Here is an 11,006-nt window from a genome sequence, read left to right as displayed (position 1 = left end):
AGAAAAGAGTGGCAATGCTGCACAGCACCATTGCGATGTTCCAGAGAGTGACTGGCGATCTAAAGGCGCTGATGTGTGTGGTTTCCCTCGCAGGAGAATACTATGGCAACTACTACGAGATGCAGAGCCAGGTAAAAAGGCTGGAGAGTGAGAACAGCTCGCTGGAAATAGAAAATAAGTCAAAGCACTCGAAAAGAGTTTTGCTGGAGAAGAAAATAGCATACATCATCGAGAAGATGGCTTCTCTTATTGAAGAAGATGAAATGAGAATGAGCGGTCTGAAAAGAGAGTTTGAGGCGCTAAGAGAGAAACACACAAAAGTCATGGAGCAAAGAGAGCATGCGCAGAGCCTGATCCAGAAAAACAATGAAGAGATAAAGGAGCTGGAAAAGGAGATAATAAGAATGGAGTCAGCACACGAGTCAAAACTGTCATCGATATACAATGAGCTAGTTCAGCAGAATAATTTCTTAATGGGGTATGGCGAAGATGTTGAAAAAGTTTTTAAAGGAGAGTACATATTATAGTATAGTTAGCTAGTATGAGAAAGACAGCAGTCTACAGGACATCGTATATGCTCTATTAGTGAATAAAAACTTTGTTTCTATCGCAGATTTCTTTTAGATTGTAGAGATGGATGCTCTATCGTTAATATACTGTGCAAACCTCTTCAGCCATTACTCAAATCTTTTATTTCTTTGCTAAGATTGCGCAATGCTCTGAAGAGACTATCTGTACTATAACAGCTCCTAGATTATGTTTTGTTTACTTGGACAATGAAAAAGAAAAGAGTGTTAATTCAACAGAATTTATTAGATATTTATAACTGCTAATTCATACTTTTTCTTCTCGAGGACTGCGTGGCATATGCCGCTGAAGAGAAGAAATCAGCTTTAGACACTTTTTTAGCCCCATGGCTCACACAGCCGCACTTCATTTTCTTGGAAGAAGGGATTGGCGAGGCTTCTACTATAGATCCTGGGCATACTCCTGGATGGTGTGCTGCTGCTCTTGTGTGTTTATCTCTTCTCTCTTCTCCTCTCTCCAGCGATATCTCGCTTTTCTCTGACGAGTTTGTAATTACTTCTTCAGACGACAGATCGTTGTTCTCCAGATCAGAGCAGGATGAATTTTTTCTTACTCTTTTTCTTATCTTTGACTTTCTCATCTTCCTCCGCATGTTCCTTTCGAATGATTCATTGTGCACGTGCTCTGGCTCTTTTATTTCCCGCACCTCCATGCCTATCTCTATCTCCTGTATCCTTTCCTTTATGTACTTGCTGACCATGGACAGCTCCCTCTTTCCTGTTTCCATAAATAAATAATTGAGCTGCAGAAAATAGAAGAAAATTACAGATGAACAAAATTGAAAAATACCCAAGAACAATAATAAACACTTTAGAAATGGAACAACAATTAAAATTAAACCGAACTTAAAAATCTTTCCAGCTCTCCAATAAAAATAAAATAAAATATTAAAGTTTATTCGTTCATTCACTTTCAGTTATTACTGCTTATAGAAGCGAATAAAATTTAAAGAGACGATTAGCTCTCTGCTTGATCTTTTTTCAGAACCATTAGCGCACTGTACTTCTCTAGCTCTCTGTACACTCTCAGCCCCTCTAGGTATATTTCTACCGACCCCACGCTCAGCAGCGTATTCTTTTCCGACTGCTGCGCTATGGACACGCCTGGTATCTCCTGAATTTCTTCTTTGTTGTAGAATATAACCCGAGCACTTGTGATTAAAATGTACCAGCCAATGTATTTTTTAGTGCAGATACCTCCTGTTAAAAACACTTCCTCTTTTTTCGCATCACCCCTAGCCAAGACAGTATACGCTCTGTAGTACGCATTTCTTTCAACTTCATACTCGCACGGAACGCCATCTAGAGGCGGAGCTCTTGGCAGTTGGATCCTGAGCAGCGGTTTGTCAGATCCCAGGACACCAGTGATACTCGTGGAGAGGCCCTGCATAAGGCCCACAGCCCCGGATATAGGCTTAAATATCGCACCAACTAGGCCTTTGCCTATCCCCTGCATCATTCCGCTGATTCCATTGGATCTTCTGCCCTGCATGGGGCTGTGCACCACACCCTTAAATCCGCTGATGACTGATCCCATGAACTTTTCGCCTGCCTTTGAGAGATGCGTCTTTGATACAGGGAGACCCAGATCGAGCTCATCAATGTAGATGCAGCTGGTTTCTCTGATGGCTTCTGCAAAGTTTTCATCCATGGAGATATCTGCTAGCTTCTGCGAGAACTTCCCCATGACATTCCCCACAAAGCCAGCTAGCCCTGTAACTACGTTCTTAGCTAGACTCTTGCCTCCTATCAGAAGCTGTTTAGAGAGCAGCGCTGGATTATCCATGGCTCGGTACGGTGCGTATATCAGGTCATGAACACCTACACCTAGCTTATCAAATAGCTCCCCTGGGCTGGCCACTATGTCAGCAGAAAGCACAAGAGACACAATATTTCTGATTAGTCCTCGTTTGTACATTCTTCCAATTATCTGGCATATTCCCAGGGTCCTAGAGTGTATGTCAAAGAGCTCTACGCTGGGGAGTGACACTTTGCTGCTGGTGATGTTGCAGAAAACAGATGACAGGGGAACAATGGAGTCACGCGATGCTCTTCTGAAGGAGCACTTGAATTTAACGGCTTCTATCTTGAGATAGCCAATTGATAGATACGCTGATGTGTCAGGGATGGGCTTTGTGTACGTGCACTTGCATCTGCTGGTAAGACACGTGCTGCACATAATGAAGTACTTTGGGTTTTCAATTGGCTCACCCAGGGAGACAAAGTGTTGGATCACTTTTTTCATGTACACCTCTTCTATTTCCAGGACAACAGGAAGCATGACTATGCTCAGATACCGGATCATACTCCTGTTTACTATCCACCCAGATATGCTTAGCACATCGGAGGGGATGGGCGTGTGCACTGGAATGTGGTAGTATCCTTTTATTTCTTGGTTGTCCATTTGGAAGCTATCTGTTTTAAGCATAAACTCAAGGCCGTTGGGAGAGAGCATGGAGATAAGGTGGACATTGAACAAATGCAGAGCAGAAAACTCAATCTCTTCCCGATCGAGCAAGCTGATCGACACTCTGCCTGTTCGCGCGCGGATGAGCGTTCCCTGGATGTCAGAAGTATCTGCTCGCACTTCGTGTGTCATCTTGCTGACCACAAGAACTTTTCTGCTTCTCTCAGAGGTCAGGGTGGCTTTGTATTCTCCAACCGTGGTTACTGCAAAGTTTTCCACGAGAATTTCTACGCTGTCAACTGTGATGCAGAAGGCAGCCTGTGCCTTGAAGCTGTCCCAGTAGTACGGAAGTATTTCGCCTGGTTTGAGAATATACTCCAGCGAATGTCCTTTTTGGGAAAACGTCATTTCGCTCTGCGTCATATTTTTGATAAGGTACGGCCACTTAGACTCTTTTTCAATGATTATCTGTCTTTGCGAGTTTTGTGTCTGTATGGTCACAGAGAGCAGTATGGAGTTGTTTATGTACTTCTGCAGCTTTTCACTTTCTTCTTCTTTTCCATCGTCTTCGGAGAGCGTATCACTCGACTCCGCCTGGGAGGTAGAGGAGAGCAAACCGCTCTTACTTTTGACAAGAGAAGAAGTCATTCCGTGTATTGACACATTTTCTACGCTGGTGTTCAGCTTTACAAAATGTTTCTTCAGACCGTCTAGCGGAAGATAGCTCGCATCTGGTGATCCTTCCAGATCCAGTATGTAGTCTGATATTTCCGATGAGTTTGACGTGTGCGCCAGCTCTGAGTCTATGGCAGGAGACCCCATTTTTATCCATGTGCTGATCTTCTTCCTTGGGAAGTGCAGAGGAACGAGCTCTCCACTTCCGCATGTGAATTCTCTATCTGTTATTATCGTTAGATCAAGTCCTGTTCTGTTTTCGATCACATTTGCGTACTCCACCACGATGTATTTTATTTTTTCTTTGGAGCCTTCGCCCTGGTATATATTTACGAGGTAGTTTCTTTGGAATTCTGACTTGATGTCCAGAAACATTGTGTTGTACTGGATCTTTGAGCTGAATGTGTTGCTTTCAACTTTGTAGAAGATCAGGCAGTGTCTGTCCCTGGATGTTGGGAGAGTAGTTTGCTGGTTGTGTGCTATCTCGCACACTGTACTTCCTGATTTGATGTACAGCTCGTCGTGTGTTTTGTTGATCGCGATGAGTATGGGATATATTGTCACCTGTGTGATTCCTACATCCACAGGAAATCCGCCAATCAGCACTGTTTTTGGCTCTTTAACGGCCACTACGCCTTTTGATACGGTGACTTTTGATGCCATCTCATCGGGGAACAGCACCAGGTCAACGCCTGCGTTGATTCTCAGTCTGATTTTCTTTGTTTTCTCTGCCTGGATGTTCCCTGACATCTGCTTTATCTCGCAGGACTGCGCTACGCCGACTATTTTTTCCACTTTGGACTTTGTGCTGATTTTTATCTCGAAGTTGAGAGAAGTGAGCATGAGATTGTTGATCACAAAGTCGTGATGGAACAGGTAGTGGAGGATTGGAATGTTTGACACTATCTCAAAAAGACACACCACAGTAATGTACGAGTCGTTGTGCTCTATCCTCCTCATGCCTATTATGGAAATAGGCTCATTTGTCGCCTTACTCGGCACTTCAAAAGAGACATTGCAGAACGACCTTGGGTCATTTTCTATGTTCACGCTGAATCCCGTCAGTATTGTTGTATGCGCACATTCGGAGAACAGGGGCAGAAAGATCTTTTCCTTATCAATGTGTATGGCTATCGTTGTGTCCGTTATATTTTTGAAATTGGTGGCTCCTCTGATAACAGCTGACTTCTCTTTGAAAGTAGCCAGGAATATGTTTCTCGATACCTGCACTGCTTTCTTTGTATTTGGAACATACTGATCGAATATGGCCTGTCTATCTTCGCTGTGCACTGTGAATGTGTCGTCTCGTACGTGCGAGCTGCACATTGAGTCTAAGACATTGCCATCCACCAAAATCGGCTTGTTCGTGAGATTTGTCAAATCTATGCTTTTCTCTGAGAGTTTGAATGCTTCTATGATTTTTTTGCTGAGTCTGAGCCGTATCGTATCCTTCACGATGAAAGAAAGAAAGACAACTAGCAGCGACTCGTCTTCTGCATCGCTGAAAGGTAGACTGCAGAATCCTGCTTTGTCTTTTTGCAGGGGCATTGATGATTGCATGGTGATGTCAATGGGAAATGTTTCTGTCATTATTTCGTACTGTTTTGTCTCTCTAACCTTCACAAACATTCGGCAAAGGGCGGATCCTTCAAAGTTTACTGAGGGGCTGGCTATTAGCTGAACAGCTGTGATTGAGAGCTGCAGCAACTCAGCCTTCACAGGAGGGTGTTTTGTTTTTACAGATATCGATGGACATTTTATACTTAAAAGACTATTTCCTTTTATGGGATACTTTTGGACTCTTGTCTGGCCAAGCCTGTTCTGCAGACTAAAGAGCCCCTCTATCTCAGGCCGGCCTATCAGGGTGGTTTCTATCGTCTCTATGTCAATGTGCATCTCTGGCATTTCGGTGGCTGTTGTTCTTACGGTGATCTTCTGCGGTATTTCGAATATTTTTTTATCAGATATTTTCAGCATAAATCCTACCTGCATGTAAGAATTGATCAGTGCGAAGTTTGTCAGAATAACGTCTGTGTTTTCTGACTTCATGTTGATCGTTGATATCTTGCACTTTATGTCAATTGCCGTTCCTACAGATGGCGAATTGTTATTGTAGTTTACCTTGGTTAGCTGTCCGAATATGTCGAGAAACACTCCTATTGTATCTTGCACATCCACTCTGTCTATCAGAATGTTGAAAGATTTGAGAAGATGCGACACTTTTCTAAACTCCACCACCACCTCTGACGAGTGGCATATGAGCAGACCGTCTGACCACACTTTTGGGTTCATGACAGACACTGTCCCATGGTAGAGCAATCCCTTGAGCATACTTAGATTGACATTGCTTGATAGTTTGCAGAGTATTGTGTTCTGTTTTGTTAGATATATGCTGGCCTCTATGTCTATTTTGATGCTCATTTCGCTTTCATTTTTAGGAGTTTCTTGTACATCACTTCTAGAATTCTCCAAGTGCGATAAGCCTGGCACTGAAGGCACCCCTATGCATGGAAGGTCTGTCAGAATAGTGTAGCAGTGGAGAATAAAGAATACTCTATTCACTGAAAACACGTGCAAGTTGACATCCATAAACCCATTTCCTGTAAAATTGCCTATTAGGGAGCTGTCTATAAACCTGTAAATAAGCTCATGCGAGACCACTTCCAGCACTTCACTTCCATTGTGTATTGCGGCATTCAATGACGTAAGCTGGAAAGAAGAGTCTGATATCTCCATGCACAGGCCGTTTACTTTCAGTATTAGATCAATTCCTGGGCCCTTCATGCTGGCACTGGCTTTGTCAAGCGATATTTTAATTATACCATCGCTACTTGCTCCAATTTCCGGCTCCTTATTTGAAACTTCTGCTGTCTCTGCTTCTTCATTCTTACTTTCTTTGCTGCTTTTATCGCTTTCTATGCTCTTTGTTGCTATCTTTTTTCGGGCAGCTTCTTTCAGGGCCATGTGTATTGTTCGTGAGTCTCTGAATATAGAAAGAACAAACTCATCATCACTCGGGATGGCTACTTCTGAATTTGAGAATGATATCTCTATGTTGTTCCTAACGATGATGTGTGCAAGTGTAGAAGTTGCAAGCTTCTCTTTGTCGCACATCAGCTCCATTCGATCTATAACCACGGACCCGCCATTTACTGCAACATCAGAAACAGAAAGAGCGCACGGTTTATTTCCAAATAGGCCAGAGATCAAACATTTTTTTATATAGACAGGCAGCTCTTTTTTCTGCGAGTTTGCAGCACTTTCTGTTTTTTCTGTGCCCATAGAAGGATATAGCATGCTCCTATTTACTAGCATGCACTCTTGAACCTGATTTGCCAATAAATATAGCATAATTGCTAGATTTGGAACTGATTCTTCCAGTGCGGCTATCTTTAGCAGATCCACTTCTAGCTTATCAGAGTACTTTGCCGAGATGCCAAACTCTGCTGTTGATGTTGCCATTTCATCGCTTAGGGTGGTGTTATTCAGCATGCACTTCATTGAACTAGAAAATGTTACCTCATCTTTTACACATTGCACTTCTGTTTTCTGAACATCTAGATAGGTGTATGCACATAGGATTCCTGCTTTAATGTGGCTTTGTTCTACAGTAATAAAAATGTCTGGGCTGGCAGATGGATTTTTGCTTTTTCTTTTTTTCTCTTCTCCTGAACTTTTACCATTTAAGTCTCTAGCTATACACCCAATTCTTTCGTATGCTCTGAAAACACCAGGAAGGATTTCCGACTGAATGTTTCCCACTATGTTTTTGATCTCTAGTTTGTACACCTTCTGAGTATGCTCTATCTCTTTGCTAGACTGTGCCTCTTTATTTCCGTCTTTGTCGTATATGACAAAATCAGCCTCTTCAACCGCCAGAACTTCTTTTTTATTTTCATTCAAGTATGCGCTTACTGTCCCTCTTATCTCGCTCTCATAGACCTGCATCTTCATCTTTTTTACTTGGAAGGAACAGTCTTCTAAGCCATCTACACCAAGAAGTTTGAAAGATGCATCAACACTTACATCGGTCAGCGGACTGCTCGCTCTTTCTGTGTTTTTAGAACCTGCTGAAATTGCTCCTATACTCTGTTCGTCTTCGTACGTTTCGTGCTCTGCGCTGTCATAATTATTTTCTGTTTTTCTGTCTTTCTTTTCTTTTTCACCTGCAGCGTGTTTTTGCTCTAGCTGCTTTGTTTCCACTCCTGCTAGATACTTAACTGTTTTGACCAGCTCCAATATCTCTGCAGTCTGTATTCTGGCCAGATCTACTTCTATCTGGTGCATGTCTACTCTGCACTTCTTTGTTTTTGATAAGAGATCTACACATATTTTAAAACTCCCTGCGCTCACACCCGGAATGGAAATATCTTTGTTTTCTATGCTCATTTTGTACACCTCTTCATCTTTCGCTATTTTCAGCTTCTTCAAAACAACTGCCAGTGTGCTCTCTAGCTGCACTGAAAAATCAACCTCTTTAACTCGCAGCTTTATTCTTGACGAGAGTCTTCCAAATGCCTTACCCAGCACATACTTTATAAAAGCCATGCTCCTAGACACTCTCTCTACATCTTCTGTTCTTTTTCTGCAGGGGAAGCACCTTCCTGAGCTTTTGCACATGCAGGCATTCCCGTCCAGCTCGACTGTCACTTTTTCTACTTCTATTTCGGTAAATAGGTCGGTGCTGTGCCAATTACTTCTAAAAATTATCTCGCCTATTTTAAATGTTTTTACGTCTATGCCCAGCAGAGTGCTAATAAATGCTAAATTCACGCTCACATCTTCTATAACAAAAATACCCTTGATGATATCGAACGATATTTTATCGCTGCGAATAGGCTCTGTCTTTCCGGCTAAGCTCTGGTTTATCTTTTTAAGAAAGTATCTTTTCACAAATCCCATACTTATACTCTTACATAGATGTAAATATTCAAATCTAAACATAAAAAAAAATTCACTCTGGTTTATTTATTTTCTGCAAATTCGCTAATTGTTTCTTTTACTTTTGATCCGTCTCTCCATGTTATGTAGTCCTCCATCAGCCTTGTTACGATCAAAGATGGCTCTGTTATAGTCTCTACACCAACCTTCACGTGCCCTCCTTTTACGAAGGTAACTCCTGTCTTTATGTCTGGAACCATTTTGATATCTGCTAGAACACTCGAGAGTCTTCTTTTGCAGAATGAGCCCACGCCCACCTTCGCGCACTCCAAGAGAGTTTTTGCGGGAATGAGCCCTACGCTGTGCAGCTTGTTGCTTAGCTCTCTGGTCATCGTCTGCTTTATTGGCTCATTGTCGTTCAGCTTTGCAAGTGCGAGTGCAAGCCGTCTTATTTTTCCTACAATCATGTTGTACCTCGTGTATGTCTCTCTGTCCTCTATACAGTACTTCTGTGTTGCTGTCTGTTCTCTGGCGGTTGATGTTCCTTTCCACTCAAGCAGGTCTACTTTTCTAAGCAGCTTTTTTTCGTGGTATTTCAGCTGTCTCATTGGTCAGTAAAATTTTGCAGTTTATTGCTGAGGGCTATATATTTACAACAATTTTAATAAATTTATCTTGGGTTTTAATTTAGTTGGTAACAGAAATTAAATAAAGCCATTGTGTCTATTTTATTTTTAGCAGCTTTCTTGGCTATAATTCTATTCTGAGAGATGCTTGATGATTTATTGAAGTGCAAACTTTTTATGGAGCTTGCTAAACTCTGAGTTGGTCAATTTAGCAGTTATTTGTAGCGTATATAGCTAGAAATTGGCTAAATAGGGACAAGGCTCATGGATGGTGAGTTTTATATATCAAAATGAGCATGAATCTCTTGTGTAAAGTAGTAGTAATGCGATAGATCAGCGCTTTTTAAGGATTTGTGATGAAATATATTTGTGTTCCTTGACTGACTTTACTTACGACATACTCAGGTGTATCGTCTACTCCTATTTTGTTTGAGCTTTTGATGGATGTTTGTGATAGTTCGCAATCTTCAATATCTACTGATATGAGTTCTTTAAAATGTTTACCACACTCAATGACAGCATTCATGTCTATATTGGCTTTACTTGTTGACTTAGCATATATCCTTTCAATTTCGTTAGATTGTGAATATAAATAGGTTGATCTCATAAGAATGCTCGTAAATTCCTCAGGTACTTCATTTTCGTGATAGAACTGTAGATGTATGTTTTTAACGCTTATGCAGGAACTAAAAGGAAGCTCCAAACCGCTGATAATAGGAATACATTCCTTTTCCAGCCTTTTAGAGTCTAAACGGCTTGAAATTATTATATGCTCTTGATCAAAGCCTAAAAAGAATCCTATATTATATAAATCTACATCAGTAGAGTTATTGCCTTTAAGAAAAGGAAATATAAGGTTTATAGTAGCTTTTTTATATGTTCTGAGATTACTAATTCCCAAGTCGTGATAAAGATTCTTATTTACATCAATCCATTCTATGCTAATGGCCTCTCCTATCTTTCTATTTTCTTCAATAATCTTCTTTTCTTTTTCGGAGTATGTATCATACTTTTTTTGAGTTTGGCTTTGATTTAAGTAGTTTACATTTTTTCTAATTTGTGAGAATGAGCTTTCTTCGTACTTCTCGGCATACCCATAGAATATATCTAGCATTCCTAAATACTTCATTGCCTTAGTTTTCTTGATGAAAGTAAAGTCAGGCACTTCTTTAAACACTATTTCACACAAATTTAATGTAATAAGAGAAGACAGATATGACAATCTAGAAAATTCTTCAGTATCAGATAAATTTACATTTTTAACTGATAATCTGGGAGGACAGCACTTATCGTCTGTAGAGCGCAGGAAATGCTTAATCTCTTCTTCCTCGAGTTCTGTTATTGTTAAAGATTCTAAACTGGCTATATTAACTTTTACATCTGTATTCCCTTCTAGCTTTGTCTTTAGAGAGAATCTTAAATCTTTGAGTGCTTTGAGGAACTCCATGTCTTTAAAAGTGTTTGAGTGCAGAGACACATTTTCTAGATTGATTCTTCTTACGGAACTAAAATATTTGAACTTTGAAAATTTAAAGTCACCAGAAAGCTTAGCATTTTGTATAAAAATATCCTTTTCTAGCACATTCTCCAGGTCTATAAAAGTCAGCAAGATACTCAAAATATCATCACTATGGCTAGCTAGTCCAAGAGGAATGCATATTCTCAGATAAAAAAAAATACCGCCCCATGTATACATTTTTCTACTCTCTACAGGAGAAACTAGATATTCTATTATACTAGCTAGTGTGAAAGAATCATTTCTAGATACCAAAATCTTTTCCTTTAAGTGGCTTCTAACTAACTTAACAAACGGATTGTCTTTAGAAAATA

The 11,006-nt window shown here is 40.6% G+C and overlaps 5 protein-coding genes across 5 annotated transcripts; 1 reads left to right on the top strand and 4 right to left on the bottom strand.

The window, feature by feature from the left end:
* On the top strand, positions 1-527 carry NEMIN01_2369 (uncharacterized protein; the record flags this gene model as incomplete). Its single annotated transcript, XM_051478311.1, has 1 exon — positions 1-527. A coding segment is annotated over one exon (527 nt), but the record flags the coding sequence as incomplete, so codon positions are not given.
* Positions 528-829: 302 nt separating this feature from the next.
* On the bottom strand, positions 830-1,315 carry NEMIN01_2368 (uncharacterized protein; the record flags this gene model as incomplete). Its single annotated transcript, XM_051478310.1, has 1 exon — positions 830-1,315. One exon carries the CDS (start codon positions 1,313-1,315, stop codon positions 830-832), a length of 486 nt encoding a protein of 161 aa, XP_051334270.1.
* Positions 1,316-1,545: 230 nt separating this feature from the next.
* On the bottom strand, positions 1,546-8,613 carry NEMIN01_2367 (uncharacterized protein; the record flags this gene model as incomplete). Its single annotated transcript, XM_051478309.1, has 1 exon — positions 1,546-8,613. One exon carries the CDS (start codon positions 8,611-8,613, stop codon positions 1,546-1,548), a length of 7,068 nt encoding a protein of 2,355 aa, XP_051334269.1.
* Positions 8,614-8,633: 20 nt separating this feature from the next.
* Positions 8,634-9,158, bottom strand: NEMIN01_2366 (U3 small nucleolar ribonucleoprotein IMP3; the record flags this gene model as incomplete). Its single annotated transcript, XM_051478308.1, has 1 exon — positions 8,634-9,158. The coding sequence occupies one exon, from the start codon at positions 9,156-9,158 to the stop codon at positions 8,634-8,636; it is 525 nt and encodes a 174-aa protein (XP_051334268.1).
* A 361-nt stretch (positions 9,159-9,519) lies between these two features.
* NEMIN01_2365 (uncharacterized protein) lies at positions 9,520-11,006 on the bottom strand (the record flags this gene model as incomplete). Its single annotated transcript, XM_051478307.1, has 1 exon — positions 9,520-11,006. A coding segment is annotated over one exon (1,487 nt), but the record flags the coding sequence as incomplete, so codon positions are not given.

The sequence above is a fragment of the Nematocida minor genome, assembly GCF_024244105.1.
Source record: "Nematocida minor strain JUm1510 chromosome Unknown 7886, whole genome shotgun sequence".
Taxonomy (NCBI): Eukaryota; Fungi; Microsporidia; genus Nematocida; species Nematocida minor.
This window is presented reverse-complemented; position numbering and strand designations above follow the sequence as displayed.